The sequence below is a fragment of the Macadamia integrifolia genome, chromosome 14 (assembly GCF_013358625.1).
Source record: "Macadamia integrifolia cultivar HAES 741 chromosome 14, SCU_Mint_v3, whole genome shotgun sequence".
Taxonomy (NCBI): domain Eukaryota; kingdom Viridiplantae; phylum Streptophyta; class Magnoliopsida; order Proteales; family Proteaceae; genus Macadamia; species Macadamia integrifolia.
The window spans coordinates 30,378,552-30,400,851 of record NC_056570.1 but is presented as its reverse complement, the minus strand read 5'-3'; the positions used below and the strand labels follow the sequence as shown (position 1 = coordinate 30,400,851).

At 37.0% G+C, this 22,300-nt stretch overlaps 3 protein-coding genes across 5 annotated transcripts; 2 read left to right on the top strand and 1 right to left on the bottom strand.

Moving 5' to 3' along the window:
* Window positions 1–3,199: 3,199 nt before the first annotated feature.
* LOC122060825 (uncharacterized protein At2g29880-like) lies at window positions 3,200–4,629 on the bottom strand. Its single transcript, XM_042623917.1, has 2 exons — window positions 3,644–4,629; window positions 3,200–3,553 (listed from the first exon to the last, which is right to left on the bottom strand). Exons 1-2 carry the CDS (start codon window positions 3,971–3,973, stop codon window positions 3,200–3,202), a joined length of 684 nt encoding a protein of 227 aa, XP_042479851.1. The 5' UTR covers window positions 3,974–4,629.
* Window positions 4,630–10,637: 6,008 nt separating this feature from the next.
* On the top strand, window positions 10,638–14,066 carry LOC122061008 (cytochrome P450 704C1-like). Of its 3 annotated transcripts, XR_006134529.1 has the most exons (7): window positions 10,638–10,981; window positions 11,065–11,585; window positions 12,067–12,351; window positions 12,479–12,817; window positions 12,930–13,130; window positions 13,346–13,435; window positions 13,703–13,836. XR_006134529.1 is itself a non-coding variant. In XM_042624154.1 (6 exons), exons 1-6 carry the CDS (start codon window positions 10,858–10,860, stop codon window positions 13,898–13,900), a joined length of 1,668 nt encoding a protein of 555 aa, XP_042480088.1. In that variant the 5' UTR covers window positions 10,642–10,857; the 3' UTR covers window positions 13,901–14,066. The 3 variants fall into 3 exon arrangements, 2 of the variants coding, with proteins under 2 accessions (XP_042480088.1, XP_042480089.1); XM_042624154.1 differs by lacking the exon at window positions 13,346–13,435 and having other exon boundaries at window positions 10,642–10,981; window positions 13,703–14,066; XM_042624155.1 differs by lacking the exon at window positions 13,346–13,435 and having other exon boundaries at window positions 10,642–11,585; window positions 13,703–14,066.
* Window positions 14,067–19,372: 5,306 nt separating this feature from the next.
* LOC122062006 (cytochrome P450 704C1-like) lies at window positions 19,373–21,534 on the top strand. Its single transcript, XM_042625628.1, has 5 exons — window positions 19,373–20,044; window positions 20,128–20,412; window positions 20,537–20,875; window positions 20,992–21,192; window positions 21,279–21,534. The coding sequence occupies exons 1-5, from the start codon at window positions 19,523–19,525 to the stop codon at window positions 21,474–21,476; spliced, it is 1,545 nt and encodes a 514-aa protein (XP_042481562.1). The 5' UTR covers window positions 19,373–19,522; the 3' UTR covers window positions 21,477–21,534.
* The last annotated feature ends 766 nt before the right edge of the window (window positions 21,535–22,300 follow it).

Below are 22,300 nucleotides of genomic sequence, written 5' to 3'. Positions count from 1 at the left end.
CCTTTACCTCCTATTTCTACTACAATGCATGTTGTGCCTCAATTAGTACAACCCTTGCACATTCTTCAATTATATTTCCTGTCAACAAGTAATCTGTCTTTAGTCGGGGACACTTTACTTTAGAGAGAAAATAAACTATCCACCCAATCATATTGTTGGTGGGGTTGGAAATTATGGCACATGTCATAATTTTGATTTAGGCTGTGTTTGGCACTCATCCAGAAAAACGTTTCTGACATTTTCCTTTCTATGGGAACAAAAAAACGGAATAAAGTATTTGGAGTCAACTTGGTGTTTTTTGGTTTTTTTTAGAATTTTTTCTAGAACAAAAAAAGGAAAAATAAAAAATACTAGAAAAGCAAAATGATGGAACAACAAAACATTGTTCCGTCATTTCAGTTTCATTCCAAATACAAAAAAGTGAACAACTAGGGTAATCATTCCTAAAAAAACTAGTTCACCAAACATTATTTTTTTGTTTTAAAATGGCATTTTAGTTTTTTACACGAAACGTCATTTCTAGAACTGAATGACTGCCAAACACAACCTTATATTTCTAAAAATAAGAGAAACGGAACAATTTTATCAAATGCTTTTTAGGTTGTTTCTCTATTTCTGGGAACAAAAAAACGCAGAAATGAATGAAACAAAACGTTATTAAACGGTGCCTTAGGCTCTGTACTGTAACGATTCTGTTTTTTTAACATGATTTTGGGTCTAGCGCACTTTTTTGCATTTCTATTTTTTTGGAGTGATTCTGCATCTTAAATGTTGTATGGTAATCGCCAAAAAAAATTGATTTTATAATCTGAAAGAAACAGAAACATGTATGGTTCGTACTTAACAGAATCGTTTCTGTTAGAAACCAATATTTACATAAAGTGCCATCTTCACCATGGGTGTCAAAGTTGTGATTTTTAAATAAAATCTAAGGATAGTCAATGGTTTTTTAATAAATTCTAAGTTATGAAAACCATGATTACCCAAATAACTTAAGTCGAATGAGACAAATAAGAATATCTCCATATCAACAACATGGTGTTCACTTCAAATATGAAATATTTGGCCGTGTTTCCTAGCCATATGAAATAAGAAATATTTCAACAAAAATATGATCTATCATAATAACATAAAAGTATGAACAAGAATAAATGCAAGTATTGACATAATTCTTAAAGTATCTAATTATGAACTTAAGGGCATAAATTAGGTCTTCCAATTTAATTCTTAACTGCAAAACATGTCCCACTACTTCAAAGTTTAAATCCAATCATCAAAATGTAATCATGTAATTTGAGCCATTCCGGCTTTAACAGCTAACTCATTTGCAATCTTTTTCCTAAGATCATCCATCTGTCTTCTTCTTTCTGCTAAGCTTATACTAATGTGAGCCGGTAGTACATAATCTTGAATTTCTTCAGGTTCCTCATTCCACCAATTTTCACCATACTCCTTAAAATTCTTGTCTGCAATTTCTTCCTCCCGAATGAAGTTGTGAAGTGCACAACAAGCAATGACGATGCATGTTTGGGTGTTCAATGGAAAACATGGCATTTTGCTCAGAATTGGGAAGCGCTTCTTCAAAGAACCAAAACTGCGCTCTATAACATTCCTAACAGAAGAGTGTCTATTATTAAATAGCTCTACTGCTGTCCTTGGACGTCTATTCCTATAATCATTTAGATGGTATCTTTGTCCTTTGAACGGCGTCAAGAATCCAGTAGTAGATGGATAACCAGAATCAACCACATAATATTTACCTAGCACGTAAAGTGAAAAATAATGAATCAACACAATATGTAAAATAGAGCATAATCAACTGTTGAGGTCAAGATTTAGAACGTACCAGGTGGAGGATGAGGAAATTCAAATTTAGGGTTATTCAATGCCTCATTGAATACTCGACAATCATTTGCCGAACCCTCCCAACCAGCGTACACAAAAGTGAATTTCATGTCAAAATCACATGCACACATAACATTCCAGGTCGTATCTCCTTTCCTTCCTCTGTACGGTATTTGTTTGGATAGAGGTACAGAAGCACTAACATGAGTGCCATCAATCGCGCCAATGCAGTCCTAGTACCAATACATGGATATTCATCAAATCAAACCACGTATAACCACAAAACAACATAATTATTGTTTTAATCATAAACAACATACCTTGAAGAAAGGATTGAGCTTTGGTTTTTCAAGAATCTGTTTAGGGCAACGACTGAAGTTTGGAGGTTTGATTTTCTCTTGTCCCAGTAGTATGAAAGCACGTAACACTTTCTTTAAGTGTTCACCTATAGTGTTAAGAGAACGCTGAAAGTGTTCTGCTATGTCTCTATACCTATCATTGTGACCAACGATAGATATAAACATTGCCAACTGCTCATCCACTCTTAAATATCGACTATCTTCCAACCAACCACGTTGTCGCATTAACGCTTCAAGGTTGAGGAAGACATGGCGTTCCATTTTATACTGTTCATAGCATCTGTCTACATGTCCATTTAGAACCTCACTCACTCGCTCTGGTCCTGTCAATTTACTATCTCGTATGGGCTCTCTAGTGTATAATGAATCATGTGTTTTCATCAACGACATTATACACATCATGATTTCTGCATCAGTGTCATCCCTTTCCATTTGTTCAATGTGTTCCCTAGATGCGATCATTCTTTGATCCATTCCTATAATATAAAATTAGAAATATGCAAACACATCAAACCATAATTTTGAACAAATATCCAAGACACCTTAAAAAAAATGAAGGAAAACATAGCAAACCATCAAAGTTAAAAGTAGTGTCAAGGTACAATGATCAAATATTCAGGACATCAAATACTACAGTTATAAAAAAAAGTCAAGACACAGTCATCCATAACATCTTAAAAAGTGAAGGAAAACATAGCAAACCATCAAAGTTAAAAGTAGGGTCAAGGCACAATCCAAGTAGAGTTATCAATCTATCTAATTAAAAGAACTTTTCAAGAAGCAAACTACTGAAGGGTACGAAGGAGTATTGACTTCCGATGAGGAGGGCAGGAAATTAATGCTTCTCTCCATTGCGGGTCAGCCATTAACTTCCGAAGTGCTTTCTCGTATAGTGCTTCATCTAACTCATATCCTGACTCAAGCACCTCCATGGCCCTAGTAATCCCATACATCTGTTCCGCATTTTGGGTTGAAGCAGTGGACATGCTCGCATCTCATTCTACCCTTGATTTACTCATATCTTGAATTGCCTTGAATGCCATTGACCAATCATTAGACTTGCTCCTCCTCCTTTTCGCATTTGGAGTCCTATCATGCCTATGCTTAGTAGCTGGCCTTTTTTCCACTGCTTCAGTTTGAGTGTCACCTAATGGAGTAACTTCATCAGCGGATCTTGACTCATCACAAGACTCAATCATATTCCTAGCATCATTGGCCCCCAAAGTTTCCAACACGGTTGTTTGAGTCCCACTTCCTTCGCCGTCTGCATATGTATCACCAAATACCATACATAGTTCTGGCCATTGTGGTAGTCCGTGCTTCTTAAATCGTGCCCAAGTAGGGTTATCCTAATAAATAAAAAATACGCATAATCAAATACTTGAATTGATATATCCTGGCATTTCAAAATACTCAAATTAAATACAAATTGAGCATACCTTAATATGCGATTCCCAGATGGATTCATCATCAACAGTACAAGTTCTTGAAGCAGTATCCCAACCAAAACCAGTTGTCTCCAATAGCTTCTTAAACTGACTATAATCCTGCCTCAGTTTGTTCACTTTGTTCTTCAACTGTACAATGGCATAGTTGACCCCAGTTTTTTCTTTGAAGTTATTGGCAATGTTGTTCCAACCAGCTTTATTAAAAGTCGAAGTAGTCCTATTTCCTTTCTTAACTTCCTCTACCATCAGAACAATAAGGGTGTCTACATTTACTTGGCTCCATTTTGCAGTCTCATTAACTGCTTGTTTTGAAGTTGACATTTTCTCACTATTTTACCAAAAAAAAAAAAAAAACATGAATTTAAAATCCAAATTGAAAACACTGATTTTCACCAAGGCACCCTAACCCTTAATCTATGATAGGTTCTAGAAGGTATAAGGATACAATGAAGCCCCATGAGAACAATTGAAAGTGTCAACCCTCTATCTTTCATTGGTGTCAGAAGGGATTCACAGACTGCATCCAAAATTACATAAACAAAGGTTGCAAAATACAAAAAATATTCATTGTCAAGGGATAAAGAGTTACAGACAATGCAATGGATTTACACTACAATAAGGAGAGAGGTTTCTCTTGTGTCTTATTTGACTCTTTTATTCTTCTCCTAAATATGAAATATGAAACGGCAGCTATTCATCAGATAAAATAGCAATAAACCAGGGAATCAAAGCATGAGAAGGGAACCCTCAACTGGGAAACAACAACAATAATATAGAACAGTTAATAATAGAGAGGTAAATAGGAAAAACCAGAGGAGTCCAACTATTATGAATGAAAAATGATCCGACATCAGACATCAAAAGTTAAAGAGAGAAATCAAAACTCGCATAACACTTTAAAAAGAAAAAACAATAAAATGAGAGAGTAATCGTTGTAGAAATAAAATTCCATTTACAAAATCTCTCGAGAGAATGCACAACAGAAAGATCTGAAAGGAAAAGAAAATCTATGGTTGTAAGTGACAGCATCTCTCCGTTGACTAATGCAGGAATGCCAGAAAGTATCATTAACACAAACACAGAAAATGTAAGGACCAAAAAATAAGTTGAACAGTAAACTAGAAAGGGAATTCACGTTCTTCCAAAAGGAAAGAAATCTACAAAACTAAGCTACATGATATTACAGATTCTACCGGCCTGGTATTTCCCCAGATAAAAAGGAAAAGGATCAAGGGAAAGAAGTGGACAGATCCCGATCTCGAGGCCCTATATTGTCCCCTCTGGGAGACCAAAAATCAAAATCGAACCAAACTATGAAACCCAATACCCCTTTCTACAGTGAAATCAAAGAGGTAGTAGTTATCTGCATTTCATTCAATAATGAAAGGCAACGACGATATGATCTCTATGAGTCTCCTCTCTCACAAATAAAGCCCCCACACTTAAAATTTCCCTGATTTTTACCAGTTCAGCTTAAGAACTACAAAAATGCTTCAATAATTGTAAGACAAGCAAGAAAAAGGAATGGGATTTCATTGAGAAACAAAATTGAAGTACAGGCAGAGAGAGAGAGCAGAAGCTTGGAGGAAGAAGGAAGAAGCAAACTTCTAGGCTATCTCTGCTGGAGAAAATAGGGCCCTAAAAGAGAAAATCAAAAACGAAAAAGGGCAGTCTTTTCCTTTCAGCATCTCACTAACTAAATGAAAGGAAAATGTAAGAAGAGATCATCACTGAAAAGAGATGAAAATGCTCTTCCATCTGTACAACATCAAAGCAGGTAAGCAGGGGTTTCTCTGTTTCTAACCTATTTTTGCAGGAGCTTGGAGTGTCCGCCGCTGGTCGAGGAGAGCTTGGAGTGTCCGCCGCTGGTCGAGGAGAGCTTGGAGTGTCCGCCGCTGGTCGAGGAGGTTAGGGATGATGAAGAATCACCGATTTTCGTTTCCAGTGAGGGAGGTTAGGGATGGGTTTCGGGCGAAGGAGAATGAAGAGATGAGGGAGGAAGAGGGAAGTGACTGTTAGGCGAAGGACGAAGGAGGAAGGAGGAAGGAGGAAGGAGGATGAAGAAAGGGGTTTCTCTTGTGTCTCTCTTCTGGTATTCCAAGAAAGAGAATGAGTTTAGGGTTCGGTCGACTGAAGTTTTAAGTGCTTTTTATGTTTTAAGGGCAAATTTCGATTTTGCCCTTTCGTACTTAAGTCGGACTTTTCATTCAGCGCCTTTTGATCAGAATAGATTCTGATCGTGAGAAGCTTGGTTTTCTTGCTTCAAAAAATGAATTCTAAAACTTAAAAAGTGCCGGTTCATTACAAAAAAACAAGAAATTGAACCGGACTCACCATACAACTTTTACTCTATTTCTGTTCCAAAAAAATAAAAAAACAATAGAATTGATTTTTTAGAATGTTACAGTACAGAGCCTTAGTGTAAAGAAAGGCGATTAACATTGTAGGTATAGTAAGAAGCTTGTAATCAAAATTGTTTTTCTTTAAATCTTCATGTGGTTGGAAGGAAACTAAAGGGTAGAGAAGTGATTTTTCAAACCTAAAAACAAAACCCTTGTAGTTGTTACTTGACATTATTGTATAACTAGCTCCAAATGAAAAAAAGGGGAGGATTGAGTAGACGAGTCTCCCGCATGTACAAGGTCCGACGAGGCGAGAATTATACAGTCTTACCTCGAGAATGTCGAGAGATTATTTTGACCACTTAACCATCAAGCCGCAACATTCATAATTTACCATTGGACCAAGCACGCCCTTTAGCTCCAAATGAACTACTTTGTAATCAATCCCTTAAATTTAAAAAATAAAATAAATATTACAAATGTTATGATATATATTTTTTTAATTAGCTTCACTTCCCTCCCTTTACTTGCAATCAAACATAGCTTGCCCCGTTTGTTTGGGGAAAAAATAGGATAGAAAGATAAAATTATGGGCAGTACAATAGCACATGTGGGGTAACCATGGTTCTAACTTCTAAGTATTGGTATTGGATTGCTTGTATAGGTTTGGCAAGTGTTCAATCTCGATTTCTGAAAAAAAAAAAAAAAAAAAAAAAGAGGAAATAATAGAAAAGAAAAGAAAAGAAGAAACAGAAACAGAGATATCTCTATTCCATACGATGATCTGATACCAATCTATTCTGATTCAATAACAGTTTTAGGGATTGACCAATACCATGCTCTCAATCATCGTGACATAGTAGATAAAAGAAGGAAATGAAAGAATGGAAAGTCAATAATTGTGGCCCACAATAAATAAGAAATTCTATTTCAACTACTCTTTCTTCTGTTTTCTTCGTCGCCACAGAAATAACCGACGAGACAATGCTTCTTCCCTAATCGCAATACCACTCCTAAGCCTCGCCGCTACAACACCATTTTGTGTTGCATCCACCGCCGCTGCAACCGTTGTGACCTTCGATTTTCAAAACTTCAATAAAATATGAAATCTAAGAACGAAAATTTTGAAATGAAACTTTATCCCGAAATTTAATTCATAGAACCTCCATTCCAGATGTGAAATTGAACTATGAATCAGGTCACAGAGAGAGAGAGAGAGAGAGAGAGAGAGAGAGAGAGAGAGAGAGAGAGAGAGAGAGAGTGTTAGGCGGCGGCCTGAGGAATGGAATTAAGCACAGAAAATCCAATTATTTTCTGCAATGTTTTCTGCTGAACTTAGTTGAAAGTCGTAACATCTGCAACCATTTTCCTGCTCCCACTCACACTTTTTCCGAAACCCCTCCCTCCCTCCCTCCCCTGTTCTTTGTACCACCTCGCCTCTTCCTTCTAACACCCTTAGGGGGAGCATTACTCTGCGATTAGGGCATCATAGAGGACAATTAGGTTTCAGATTAGAGAAGAAATAGAGAAGCACTTGGGAGAAGGGGTTATATGCTCACGAAGACAACGCCTGCTGCTCTCGTCTATGGGTTGTGCAAGATGAGAGAAAAAGTCGAAAGGATGATGTTGATCAAGAAGAGAGAAAAATTCAATGGTTGTAGGTACAAAAATCCTCTGTGGCTAGGTAGTGAGGGGCAAACGGTTGGGGTGCATGCTAGGACACTCTCAGCCGGTGGATCTTCTTCACTGCAGCTCACCACTCACCATGGAGGATTTGAGTTTGTTGTAGGCATAAAAAACCTTTGCCGGAAGGCAGTGAGTAACAATGAGCAGCAATGAGCATCCAACGGTTAAGGTGCATGCTAGGACCTTCTCAACCGTTGGATCCTCATTTTGGCTCACCGTTGAGGATTTGAGTCCTATAGGCGATTTAGAGGGTGTTGCTCACCGTAGAGGATTTGAGTCTGTTGTGGGTGCACAAAACCTCTGTGGAGAGGCAATGAGCTACAGTGAGCATACAACGGCTGGGGTGCATGCCTGGGCCCTCTAAACTGTTGGATCCTCACCACCGCTCACCACAGAGGATTTGAGTCTATTATAGGCACAAAAAACCTCTGAGGGGAGGCAATGAGCGGCAGTGAGCATCTAATGGCTGAGATGCATGCCAGGGCCCTCTCAACCATTGGATCCTCAATGTTGCTCACCGCTGAGGATTTGAGTCTTATAAGCGATTTAGAGGGTGGTGACTATAGAAGATGATTATAGGCTTAGATTTTAATTTTTTTTTTTTAAATGTTATGATTCTGATAAAAGAAAATGAAATGTCTAGTTTGCGCCACCTAATTGAATCTCTAATGTTTCATTGCTCATCATGTATTCATTTTTTCACCATTTTGTTATTTTTTCAAACATAATCCACCTTTTCTCCATGGATGTTATTTTCGGCTGAAACATTGGAAGCTAACTATTGAGACTTTGGGCTATCAGAACACATACTTCATTAAATGGTTCATGAATGTTTGTTGCCAGGGCTACATAAATAGCAACCATTTTTTTTTTTTTGTTAAAAAGGGAAAATGTGGAGTTTATTCATTGATTTTGAAATAATTTTTTTTTTCTATTTTTTATGCCAATCAGATAATGTCATTGCTGTTATTTTAAGCTCTCTTTCACTTTTTGGAGAAGGAATTTGCATACCGACAAAGGTAGATAGTTGGCATGGTCCTTCTTCGCTTCTTACGGTTCAGATTTGCAGATGAAAGGAAACAAGTACCATAAAAAACTAAGCTCACACTACACATTGATGGTGGCCTCCATCTTGGTGCAGTTCCTAGAATTATGTTTGACAAATTCTAATCTATGAAGAACTATTGTGAATAATGAACATAAAAAGACATTCCAAGTGCATGATACTCCCGAAGGAACAAATTGTACAAATAAATCTGCCTATGTCACATTTAAATAGGCAAGGCTCAAAAAACCAAGGTCAGTTTCACTTGAAGGAGCTGCAGATATAACCTCCTTCTTGGTTTCAAAGATAGGCCTTTAACATTGCAGGCTTATACTAGTAAGAAGCTTGGAATTATAGTTTACCCAAGCCCAATTCTACTTGGATTTACCACTGTATAGGTTTTTATTTATTTTATTCATTTATTTGTTTAATTACAAATTTATGAAATGAATAAAGTTTTTATTTTTGGAAATACTATTGAAATGATAAGACAATTATCTTGTCCTTGATGTTCTATGTTGCTGGTCCATCCATTCCATCAGGACTTTATAATTGGTCCAAACCAAGGTAACATATGGGATTGGTCTCAGTCGATATCGATCGATATCAGATTGAATAGGATGGATTTACTCTTTTTTTTTTGATAAAAAAAAAGTTTTTTAGATCATCGGTGGATTGGTATTGGATCAGTCAAGACTCGGGACTCACCTGATGCCAATCCAATTCATACAAATTCAATCGATCTAATCGGATTTTTTAAAACTTTGTCCAAACTTCTACATTCTTGCATCCCATTTCCATTGCACCTTGCAACCCTTGTCAGGGTCCCCTTGCTTTCCCTTCTTGAACACATCCTGATACGTAGTTTGTTATGTTTCTTTCAAATTCTTGACCCATTTCAAAGATTGACTCGCTTCGACATATTTTTGTGGCAACGTGAATGAAATTTAATCTGAGGTCTGTGATGGTAGCAAAGGGGTTGGGCTGATAGGATCGACCCAACTAGGAGGAATATATGTATATATATATATATATATATATATATGTACTATTGTCTTGTTAAACAAGTGTTACATCAACAACTGAACCCACAAGATCAGGGAGGAACGAGGGTATAAATATAGAGCCCATGTTGTGTAAGTATGGAGCTCATGCCATGGTTGTAAAAATTGGAATAGAATGTAACGGTCAGTATTGGCCAGATCAGAATGGTATCCAATTTGATCGATTTCTGATTCTAACTATTCCGATCCAAATTCACTTGTATGATCCAAAGGTAAAATCCAAATAAACTGATTTAAAAAAGAAAGAAAGGGCTAAATGTATCCTATATGTTCCGATCCAAATCGATACAAAATGGCATCACAATGGTTTTGACCTTGATCGATTCCATGACCGTTCTCGTGTGTTAGAACCTTCGACATATGGGTAGAATGTAACATCACGTGAAAAAACAACCCACATAGTTCCGAAATCTTTTTTCGTGTATATATATATATGTATATATATAAATATATTCCCTACCCACGAGATTAGAATTTGATTTTTTTTGAATATTTAATATTAACTATGTATATGTAACACCACGTGAAAAAACGACCCACATGGTTCTCGAATCTTTTTTCTTAATGTGTGCATATATATATATATATATATATATCTTCTCTATCCACGAGGTTTGAATTTTGATTTTTTTTTTATCTTTTATATTAACTTGTATTATAATATATATCTTACCTATCATGAGGTTAGCATTTGAAGTTTTTTTTTTTTAAACTTAATACTAACTATATACATAATATGTATATAGATATGCCTTCCCTACCCACCACGAGGTTAGAATTTGATTTTTTTTTATTAATATTAATCTTCTCGTTTCTACAATTTGTTTATTTTCTAATAACTAAAAATCCTCTGGATGTACGTTTTCAGAGGCTGATATGCAACCTGAAGACCGGTTACATCCTCTTTCTCACTTGAATTTTTTATCTTTTTTATTCAACTCTACAAGACCCTGTTCCTTCACTCATGATTTTTTTTTTATTTCATCTCCCACCATTGTTTATTTTATTCACCCACACTGTTTATTTTAATTAAAACTCCCATAATTTTTTTTCCAACAGCTATAATGAATGCAGAAGCAACCGACGAAGAAAAGTGGGACATTGCAGTGGCAGAGGGGATGGTACTCGGGTGAGAGAGAGAGAGAGAGAGAGAGAGAGAGAGAGAGAGAGAGGGAGGGTGGTTCGTCTCGAAGTAAGACCAATCAGATATATAGTACTCTGTCTCTCCTTTGCTCACAACCTGTCTGATGATTTTCCGCTGTGAATTACTTGCAGAGATGGATTTGTTATCTGCAACATTAAGTGCTGCAATGGCTCCATTCTGCCTTGTTTTAATCTTCTTCTGTGTTCTGCTCCTGCGAATCTTCATGGGTAAGTCACTGAAGCACCCTCAGTACCCTCCTGTAATGGGCACCACCTTCCATCAGCTACTCCATTACAACCGCCTCAACGATTACTTCACCGATGTCGCCCGTAAGCATCGAACCTTCCGTCTTCTCGCTCCCACCAGGAGCCAGCTCTACACCATAGACCCTCAAAACGTTGAACACATACTCAAAACCAAATTCGACATATACATCAAGGGATCCTTCAACGATGAAAACGAAGACCTCTTCGGTAATGGAATCTTTAATGCTGATGGTGATAAATGGCGTCAACAGAGGAAGATTGCGAGTTCCGAGTTCTCTACTAGAGTCCTCAATGATTTCAGCTGCGTTGTGTTCAGAAGAAAAGCTGCCAAATTGGCTGAGACCATTTTGGGTTTTGAAGCTATGAATCAGACATTTGACATCCAAGTGAGTACCCAAAAACCCATTGTTGCCCAATTCATTGAATAGAAAAAAAATTGATGAAAAATTGTTGAGTTTGTCTCGTATTCTTGATCTATTTTGAAGAATGATACGTTGGACATATTTTGGTCGTGACTTGATTTTTTTTTTGGAGATCTATGATGTTAGCAATAGATTGACTTGACTTGGAGGAGTATATAATGTTCTATATCATCTTGATGAGCAAGTATTGAAATTTGGGGGTTTTTCGTGTTAAGATTTTTGGGCTAGTTTTCTCGCCATGATTTGGGAGCTCTTTAGATCTCCATTATAATTTTTCTTCAATCATAGTGATACATTCTCTTCACCCGTGGGCCTAGCATATCACATTGGTGTGTGAATCTCCTTAAATCTGTGTTGTGTGAATTTGTGTTTCTATTTTTTCTTCATATTAGTTGGTGTTTGCTCTAATAAAAAAAAAAAAAAGATGTGTACATGTGTGTTGTAGGACTTGTTTATGAGAAGTTCTCTAGATTCCATATTCAAAGTTGGGTTTGGGGTAGACTTGGATTGCTTGGAGGGTTCAAGCGAAGAAGGGAGAGCATTCATCAAGGCTTTCGATGATTCAAATCGACTTATATTTTGGCGCAATGCCGATCCCTTTTGGAAACTGAAGAAGATTCTTAATTTGGGGTCTGAAGGTTCTCTCAAGAAGAACATAAAGATCATGGATGATTTTGTGTTTGGAGTAATCAGCAACAAGAGGAAACTGATGTTTGAGCAACAAAACCATGTGAGTGGATATCAATGACTGCTAATTTTGATTATTATTTTTCTCCTTGTTCTTCAATCTAGGGAATTGAAAGGTTTCGACGTTCAATCTTATATTTAAATTTTGAATGTTGTTTATTGAATTCAAGAATAAGAAGAAGGACATACTTTCAAGGTTTCTGGTGGAAAGCAAGAAAGATCCACAGAGGATAACAGATCTGTATCTCAGGGACGTAATCTTGAATTTCATGATTGCTGGGAAAGATACTACTGCAGGCACACTCTCCTGGTTCTTCTACCTCCTCTGCAAGCACCCTCTTATACAAGAGAAAGTTATAGAAGAAGTTAGAGAAGTCATCAATTGTAAGGAGAATGAAAATAACATCGATGCTTTTAAGGAGTGTTTAACTGATGTAGCAGTAGAGCAGATGCATTATCTCCACGCAGCTTTAACAGAGACTTTGAGGCTATACCCGGCCGTCCCCATAGTAACTCGCTAACCTCTGAGAATTCTTCATATGCAACCTTGTTCCAATTTAAATTCATACCATTAATGAATTGGAAATGATTTTATAGTGTACTAACTGAGAAAAATGATAGGATGGTAGATCTGTAGACACAGATGATGTTCTCCCAGATGGTTTCAGAGTGAAGAGAGGAGATGTTGTGTTCTACTTGGCCTATGCCATGGGCAGGATGACTCACATATGGGGAGAGGACGCCGAGGAATTTCGACCAGAGAGATGGCTCAACAATGGAGTCTTCCAGCCTGAATCACAATTCAAATTTGTGTCATTTCATGTTAGTAATATACTCTCATACAATCAGTCCATCATGATACTAGAAAACAAATCCCCTCCCAAATTCTACTAGGCGTGGTCACACTGCATTAAGCCACTTCACTTGCTAAGTTTCTTTTTTGAGATAGTTGGTCTTTTCAAATTTGTGCTGCAAACCTGGATTGATCACAATACTTTGTTTCTCCCAAGTTTATGTCCATGCTATGTGCCGGGCAGGTTCGAGCTTAATTTGGTTCAAAATCTAGCAAGTTTCAGCAAGTGGCTGGCCCGGGCACCCCTAATGCCAGCCCCATTCATCATTTTCAAGTAAATCCCATTACCCCAATGCTCACCAGAGTGTCACACAACATCCTCCCCTACCCACTCTCCACACACACACACGCACTCAACACACATACACACAAAAGGTTGTCTTCTATGGCCAGTATTGGTCTAAGCAACCAATTAGGCTTTGAAGATGGCTTCTTTCTTTCTATTGTACCTTGCATCCCATCCACACTATCTACATTAACATAGATTCCACAAGTACTAAGCAAGGATTTACCATATCAATTTGTTTCTTTGATTTTACAGGCTGGCCCTCGGATCTGTTTGGGGAAGGAATTTGCTTATCGGCAAATGAAGATAGTTGCTATGGTCGTTCTTCACTTCTTTCGGTTCAGATTAGCAGATGAAAAGAAACATGTAGCATACATAAGCATGTTCACACTCCACATCGATGGTGGCCTCCATCTTAGTGCAACTCCTAGAGTTGTGTTTGACAAATTTTGATTTATGAACTATTGTGAAATAACAGTAGTTAATTTTTCTCTAGGTTGCATCTTTTATTCTTTTTTTCTATGTTTGATCCATGTAGCCTACCCCATTGTAGGGATAAGGTTATGGTTGTTGTTGTAGTTGTTGCTATTTTGTGAATAAGGAACATATGGTACAAGTATGCATGCTTATGTCAAATGTAAACAAGCAAGACTAAAACAGAAGATCAGTTTCACTAGAAGGAGCTGCAGATATGACCAGCTCCTACTTGGTTTCAAGAGAGGCCATTAACATTGAAGGCATATATTAGTAAGAAACTTGCAATTATGGTCTACCCATGTCCAAATCTACTTGAAACTTTTGTATGGACTGATGGTTTCCTCCTACACATGCCTTTCATCAGACAGTTGGGCGGACATAAGGATACATGTAGAGTACAAATACTCATACTTGTAGAGTAGTTTTTTTTCTTTTTTAATTGGTTTTTTTTTTTTTTTTTTTTTTAACGTACGAAAGAAGTAGATTACAACTAAGAGATTCAAACTCGATATCTCATGATGAGCATGTGCTTTTGCTCAATATAGCTCATTGACTACGCTAAACAATTGTTGTTTACTTTTCAAGTTGTGTCACTGATGGGGAGTAGGGACGGTTACAACAACTCCATCGCAATTCCAATCTTGTTTCCGTCCCCCAACAACAACCAATCAGCTATGTTGCCATTTCTCACAGCCCCCTCTGTCCTTGCACTACACCCAAACCCTCTGATACTAAGGTTTTAAATAACCGGAATTAGGGTTGAAATGGGCCAGAATCGGTCTAACCCAGCCTACTCTAACAATAATTGGGGGTAAAAAAATGGGATCGGTCTTGGAATTGGGAATTGGGAATTGGGTGCAACTAAAAAGACAAAGAAAATGATTGGAATTGAGAATTGGTTCCACGTGGTTGGAAGGAGGCAAAGAGAGGCGAAATCAATTTTAAAAGGAAAAATATATATTGCATGTGTGGTAATAAACCATGGTTCTAAGCATTGGTATTGAATCACCCGTATTGATTTGGTAAGTCTCCGATCCAGATACTGTATTGTTTGAATGGTACAGATTAGGGGTAAAAAAAAAATCCAAAGATCTTGATACTGTATTATTTAAATGATACCAATCCGTTCTGATACCATAACAGTTTTAGGGATGGCTAATACTCATTCCAATACTACGTATTAAAACCATGTACTTAAACATTTGGAGAAACAACATCTAGGGTGCTTCATGTTTCAAATACTATATTTTGTGTACCACATAGTACATAAATATTATACTTGGAGGACTATTTCATTAATCCACAAGAAGTGATCCAATTTTTTTCATTGGGTCTGGGTAGAGACCAAAGTTCTTGAGTAGTGCCCCGCCGTGGCCCAACTGAAAGTCAAAAGAATTCTAGCTTACTTTTTGCTTACTTGTGGAATTATTTTGATCTATGAAGTCCAAACCAATATGGGGATCTTCTATATGACTGAGCCTATGTTGCCATAGACATTTTATTATGTTTCATCTACAATTGCACCTTGTAGTTGTGAAACTATATTTGTATTTGGTATGCATTTTGGGTCAATAATGTATTCTAAGAAATCATACCCAATGTAGCCTTAGTTTATCACACATGATCTTAATTCTTAAACATTTGAACCCACTATTTGTCATTTCATCTTCTCAATCTCAACATTTTGTGAGTCATGGACACCCCACCCCTTGAATATCACGATCTAAATCATGGTTAAAGTTCTAAGATTATTAGGGCGTCTTTTTCCCTTAGATTGTAACTTCGTTTCCTTCTTAATATTTATTACTCTTTCAAATTAAAAAAATAAAATAAAATAAAATAAATTATACAATTAGACCCTGAAAGCTTTTGAAATCATTAAAGAACATTTTGAAATTTTGATAAGATTTTTTGAAATACAGGATAGACCTATATTTGACTTGGTCAAGCACCTTACACCATAACGTCACCATAAATGTTTCATTAATTATGATCATGGTTTTAAGTATCGGTGCGTATCGTGCCATATCGGCTGATACGTATCCATATCGATAGGCATCAGCAAGATATATACCGATACGCTACGGAGAATTTTGGGCCTCTTTTTGTGTATCGGTGTATCGTACGTATCGTATCATGCCATATCGTATCGGTACCGATACGTACGATACTCTACGATACGAACTTTTGAAAATCTGAAAATTCTCGAGAGTATCGATACGTATCGGTACCGTATCGAAGGTATCGAGTACGGTACGATACGGCTACTTAAGTGTGAATTTTTTGTTGTTTGAAACAAATACTTCACACTCTCACCAACAATTTTCTATATTTTGCTTCTTTCTTCCCCTTTGATTCACACACCTTTTTGGAGACTCAAATGGTAGATTGAAAGAAACATTGTGGAAGTGAATGGTTCAAAGAAGGAGATAAACATAGTCCAAGAAGAACCTTGAAGGCTTGAACTTGAAAGTTGAAACATTTGAATAGTAAGTTTTTGAATCTTGACTCACTTTTTTCAATTTTAACCTTAGATTTTCAAGTTTTTTTTATAAATTTAAGGTTCATCATACTTAGAATCACATTTTGTGTATCATTATTACATGAAATCATTGTATTTATAAGGATTTACAAACTTTTTTCAAGAGAAAATGAGGGTTTCAATTTTTTTCAAATTTCTTAGATCTACTCATGCTCAATGGTTAAAAATATTTAGATTTTTTATATGTTATGTAAAAACAAGTGTTCTACAATTTCCATGGAAATTTTTTATTTTTCTCAAAAAAATATATTTTTTAAAATTTTTTATTCCGAATTTAATTTAAAAAAAAAAAAACAACCGAACAATTTTATTTTGGGCTACCCCTTTTTTTTTGTTTTAATTCTAAGAAATTTCAACGAACTAGATAATATGAATCATAGTAGAAGCACCCAAGACAAATTAAGACCCAAAGGAGCTGTGGACATAACCTTATGTTTGGTGTAAAGAAAGGCAATTAACCTTGTAGGTATATGCTATTAAGAAGCTTGTAATCAGTTTTTTTTTCTTCCTTAAAGTCTTCATCTAGTTGGAAGGAAAATTAAAGCGTAGAGAAGTGATTTTTCAAACCTGAAAACAAAACTTTTGTAGTTGTTACTTGACATTATTATATAACTAGTTCCAAATGAAAAAAAAAAGGGGCGGACCTACTAGATGAGGCTCCAACATGTGTGAGGTCCAAGGAGGCGAGAATTATACAGTCTTACCTCGAGAATGTTTCAAAACTTAATGATGAAATCACAACATTTGTAAGTTACCATTGGACCAAGCTCCAAATGAACTACTTTCCAATCAATTTCTCAAATTAAGAAAATTATATAAATATTAAAGTTTTTTTTTTTTTTTTTTTTAAATAAATTAGCTTCACTTCCCTCTCCTTTGCTTCCCATACCTCCCTTTACTTGCAATCAAACGGAGCCCGCATAGGTTAGAAAGATAAATTTGTGGACAGCATAATAGCATATGTTGTGGGATAACCATGGTTCTAACTTCTAAGTATTGATATCGGATCGACTGTATAAGTGTGGTAAATGTTCGATCTTGATACTTGGTTGATATCATATCAATTGAATAGTATGAACTAAGGGTTAAAAAAAAATTCTTTTTTTAAAATAAAACAGGGATATTTATGTTCCATACAATAATCCAATATCAATCTATTGTGATACCATAATAGTTTTAGGGATAACCGATACCGTGCTCTCAACCACCGTGATGCAGCAGAAAAAGGTGGAAATGAAAGAATGGAAAGTCAATAATTGTGGCCCACAATAAATAAGATAATCTATTTCAACTACTCTTCCTTCTTCTTTATCGCCACGGGGATTACCGAACAGACTACTCTCCTTCCCTAATCACAATACCACTCCTCAGCCCCGGCGCTGCAACACCATTTTGTGCTGCATCTACCGCCATTGCAACCGCTGTGACCTTGGATTCTCAAAACTTGAGTAAAATATGAAATCTAAGAACGAAAAACTTGAATCATGAAACTTTATCTTGAAAATTTAATTCATGTGACCTCCATTCCAGAGGTGAAATTGATCTGTGAAACAGGTCAGAAGAGAGAGAGAGAGTGTGTGCGTGTTAGGCGGCGGCATGGGGAATGGAATTAAGTCACAGAAAATCCAATTATTTTCTGCAACCATTTTCTGTTGAACTTGGTTGAAAGCCTTAACATCTGCAACTATTTTGCTTCTCCCAATCACCCTTTTCCCCAATCCAATGGTTGGGGTGCAAGCTAGGACCCTTTTAACCGTTGGATTTTCACTGCCGCTCAACGCAGAGGATTTGAGTCCTATAGGCCATTTAGAGGGTGGCGCTCACAGCAAAGGATTTAAGTCCATTGTAAGCACAAAAAAACATCTGCGGAGAGGCAGTGAGCAACAGTGAGCATACAACGGCTGGGGTGCATGAAAGGACCTCTCTCAATGGTTGGATTCTCATTGTCGCTCACCACAGAGGATTTGAGTCCTATAGGCGATTTAGAGGGTGCCACTCACCACTCAACACAGAGGATTTGAGTTTATTGGAGGCACAAGAAACCTATGTGGAGGCAGTGAGCATCCAACAGCAAGGATGCATGCGAGGGCCCTCTCAACCATTGGAGCCTCACTATCGCTCACCACAGAGGATTTGAGTCCTGTAAGCAATTTAGAGGGTGGCAACTGTAAAAGATGATGACAGGCTTAGATAACCCCAAAGAGTTAGTGCAGTTGGCTTGGAAGGGACATGGAACTTCGCCTTAGGAAGCTAGACCCGCAATCAAACCTTTGCCGCGACCCTAACTTCTTGAGGCCACCGCACAAGAGTTTCCTTCTTGACTGACCCGGTCCAATGTAAGTGGTATCACAGTGAACCCAAGGAAAGGACTAATCAGGTCAAAGATCCGAATACCCTAGGTATCAAAAAACAATGACAAGCTTAGATTGTTTTTATTTATTTAATTAAGATTTTAAATGTTATGATTCAAATAAAAGAAAATGAAATCTCTAGTTTGCCTCACCTAATTCAATCTCCAATGTTTCATTTCTCATTATGTATTGATCTTTTCATCATTTTGTTATTTTTTCAAACATAACCCACCTTTTTCTACACGAATGATATTTTCAGCCGAAAGGTTGAGAGCTAACTATTGAGACTTTTGATTATCAAAACACATACTTCTTAAAATGGTTTATGCATATGTGTTGTCAGGGGAAAATGTGGGGTTTATTCATTGATTTTGAAATAATTTTTTCTTCTATTTTTTATTCCAATCATATGATGTCCTTGTTCTTTATCAAAAAAGAAGAAATAATAATGTCATTGCCGTTATTTTAAGCAATTGAAAATATCTTTCACTATTTTCGTAACAATGACAACCAGATTTTCCCTTCCAATGTTCTATCTTCATTTGTTATCAGAATTCAGTGGACTGTAACCAAACTTCTTTTCTTTTTGGGTCCATACTGTAACCAACTCTGTTTCTCATAAAACCTATTACTACCAATTCCATTCTCTCTCTCCCTGACTCACTTCCCCTGTGCAGATTTTCCTCAATTAGTTTACTTTCAGAGATGGATTTATTAACTGCAATACTGAGGGCTTCAATGGCTTCATTCTACTTTGTTCTCATATGCTTCTGTGCTCTGCTACTGAGAATCTTTATGGGTAAGTCACTGAAGCACCCTCAGTACCCTCCTGTAATGGGCACTGTCTTCCACCAGCTACTCTATTTCAACCGCCTCTATGATTACTACACCAATATCGCCCGTAAGCATCCTACCTTCCGGCTACTCGCTCCCACCCAGAGCAATCTCTACACTATGGACCCTCAAAACATTGAATACATCGTCAAAACCAACTTTAACAAATACAGCAAGGGATCCCACTTCCATGAAATACTAGAAGACCTCTTTGGTGATGGTATCTTTAATGTTGATGGTGATGAATGGCGTGAACAGAGGAAGATTGCGAGTTTCGAGTTCTCTACCAGAGTCCTCAGGGATTTTAGCTGTGCTGTGTTCAGAAGTAAAGCTGCCAAATTGGCTGAGACCATTTTGAGATTTGCAGCCATGAATCAGACATTTGACATCCAAGTGAGTAGCCCAAAACGCCATTGTTTCCAATTCATTGGATAGAAAATTTAATGAAAAATGATGTTTTTTTTTTTTTTTCTTAGGACTTGTTAATGAGATGCTCTCTGGATTCTATATTCAAAGTTGGGTTTGGGGTGGACTTGAATTGCTTGGAGGGTTCAAGTGAAGAGGGGAGAGCATTCACCAAGGCTTTTGATGATTCAAATCGACATTTATGCTTGCGCTTTGTTGATCCTTTTTGGAAGCTGAGAAGGATTCTTAATTTGGGGTCTGAAGGTGCTCTTAAGAAGAACATAAAGATCATGGATGATTTTGTGCTTGGAGTTATCAGCAACAGGAGGAAACAGATGTTTGAGCTACAAAGCTATGTGAGTGGATATCAAGCACTGTTAACCTTGATAATTATTCTTCTTTCTGTTCTTCACTGGGAACAGGGGAGTTGTTTAAGCTGAACTTTTTATTGAATGGTTAACTTTGGTTGTTGAATTCAAGAATGACAAGGAGGACATACTTTCAAGGTTTCTGGTGGAGAGCAAGAGAGACCCACAGAGGATAACTGATCAGTATCTCAAGGACATAATTCTGAATTTCATGCTCGCCGGAAAAGATACTAGTGCAGGGACACTCTCCTGGTTCCTCTACCTGCTCTGCAAGCACCCTCTGATACAAGAAAAAGTTGCAGAAGAAGTAAGAGAAGTCATCGATTGTAAGGAGAATGGAACTAACATCAACGATTTCGTGGAGTGGTTAACTGATACAGCATTACAGAAAATGCATTATCTCCATGCAGCCCTAACAGAGACTTTGAGGCTATACCCTGCCCTCCCTGGGGTAACTTTCTAAGCTCTTGAGAGTTCTTCACACACTTGTTCAGTTTTTCCTTTCTAACTTCATATTGTTAATTGAATTGAAGCTGATTTATAGTGTACTAATTGGGCAAATGATAGGATGGGAGGTGTGCAGACACAGATGATGTTCTCCCTGATGGTTTCAGAGTGAAGAAAGGAGATGGTGTGTTCTACTTGGCCTATGTTATGGGCAGGATGACTTACATATGGGGTGAGGATGCTGAGGACTTCCGACCGGAGAGATGGCTTGACAATGGAGTTTTCCGGCCAGAATCACCTTTCAAATTTGTGGCATTTCATGTTAGTAACATTCTCAAACAATCAGTCCATCATGAAACAAGTACTAAGCAAGAAGTTAACATATTCATTTGTTTCTTTATTTACAGGCCGGCCCTCGAATCTGTTTGGGGAAGGACTTTGCGTATCGACAGATGAAGATAGTTGCTATGGTCCTTCTTCGCTTCTTTCGGTTCAGATTTGCAGATGAAACGAAACAAGTAACATACAAAACCATGCTCACACTTCACATTGATGGTGGCCTCCATCTTACCACAATTCCTAGAGTTGTGTTTGACAAATTCTGATCTATGAAGGACAATTGTGATCAAGGAACAAATTATAGACTTATTTCTATTTCAACAATTGTTTGGTATGATTTTTATCCTTTTTACAAGATAAATAAAAATTTGGAAATAACTTATGAGCTTATTATATACATAATACAACGGCAACAACAACTCTGCCTTATCCCAATGAATGAGCTCATTCTATCTGCCTATTTTTATACTCTGTTTTCAGCAATCACGCTTCTCCCCTATGTCATGTCTGACTAGGGGTGTCAAAACCTAGCCCGAACCGATAAAACCGACACTCACACTCCATATAAATGATGGCCTCCATCTTGGTGCAGTTCCTAGAATTATGTTTGACAAATTCTGTTCTATGAAGAACTATTGTGAATGTATGGATTAACTTGGTGCAGTTCCTTTATTTAAATTAACTTTGATTTTCAAAATGTATGGATTAACTTGGATTCATAATGTGTCTCATAAATTTAAACTAGGGAAAAGGAACTCTAATTGGTCGGGTGGTTTCTGCGCCCAAACGCAAGAGTCAGCGAAATTACCACCCCACCTCTCATGAAATCAAGAATCCCATCCATGTTGATGTTCTAACATGCACTCTCATTGGCCCCCATGTTGGTGCAAAGGCCATGGGACTAGGTAGTATTGCCTTTTCCTATATTTTAATTAACAAAAATTTTTGTCAAGATAATCTTAACAAATTTATTTTACATTGTTAGAGAAATACCAAAAAACAAGAAGAAAATGAGAAAATTAAAGCAAAGTTGACATCTAGACTTAATGTTAAAGTTGACATCTAGACTTAATGTTGTTTACATACTAAT

Coding starts and splice junctions, on each gene's coding strand:
- LOC122060825 (XM_042623917.1), bottom strand. CDS start 3,973: ATGTCAACTTCAAAACAAGCAGTTAATGAGACTGCAAAATGGAGCCAA. Junction 3,554..3,643: donor TCTGGGAATCGCATATTAAG/GTATGCTCAATT, acceptor TTTATTTATTAG/GATAACCCTACTTGGGCACG.
- LOC122061008 (XM_042624154.1), top strand. CDS start 10,858: ATGCAGAAGCAACCGACGAAGAAAAGTGGGACATTGCAGTGGCAGAGG. Junction 10,982..11,064: donor GGAGGGTGGTTCGTCTCGAA/GTAAGACCAATC, acceptor AATTACTTGCAG/AGATGGATTTGTTATCTGCA. Junction 11,586..12,066: donor ATCAGACATTTGACATCCAA/GTGAGTACCCAA, acceptor TGTGTGTTGTAG/GACTTGTTTATGAGAAGTTC.
- LOC122062006 (XM_042625628.1), top strand. CDS start 19,523: ATGGATTTATTAACTGCAATACTGAGGGCTTCAATGGCTTCATTCTAC. Junction 20,413..20,536: donor TGTTTGAGCTACAAAGCTAT/GTGAGTGGATAT, acceptor GTTGAATTCAAG/AATGACAAGGAGGACATACT. Junction 21,193..21,278: donor TCAAATTTGTGGCATTTCAT/GTTAGTAACATT, acceptor CTTTATTTACAG/GCCGGCCCTCGAATCTGTTT.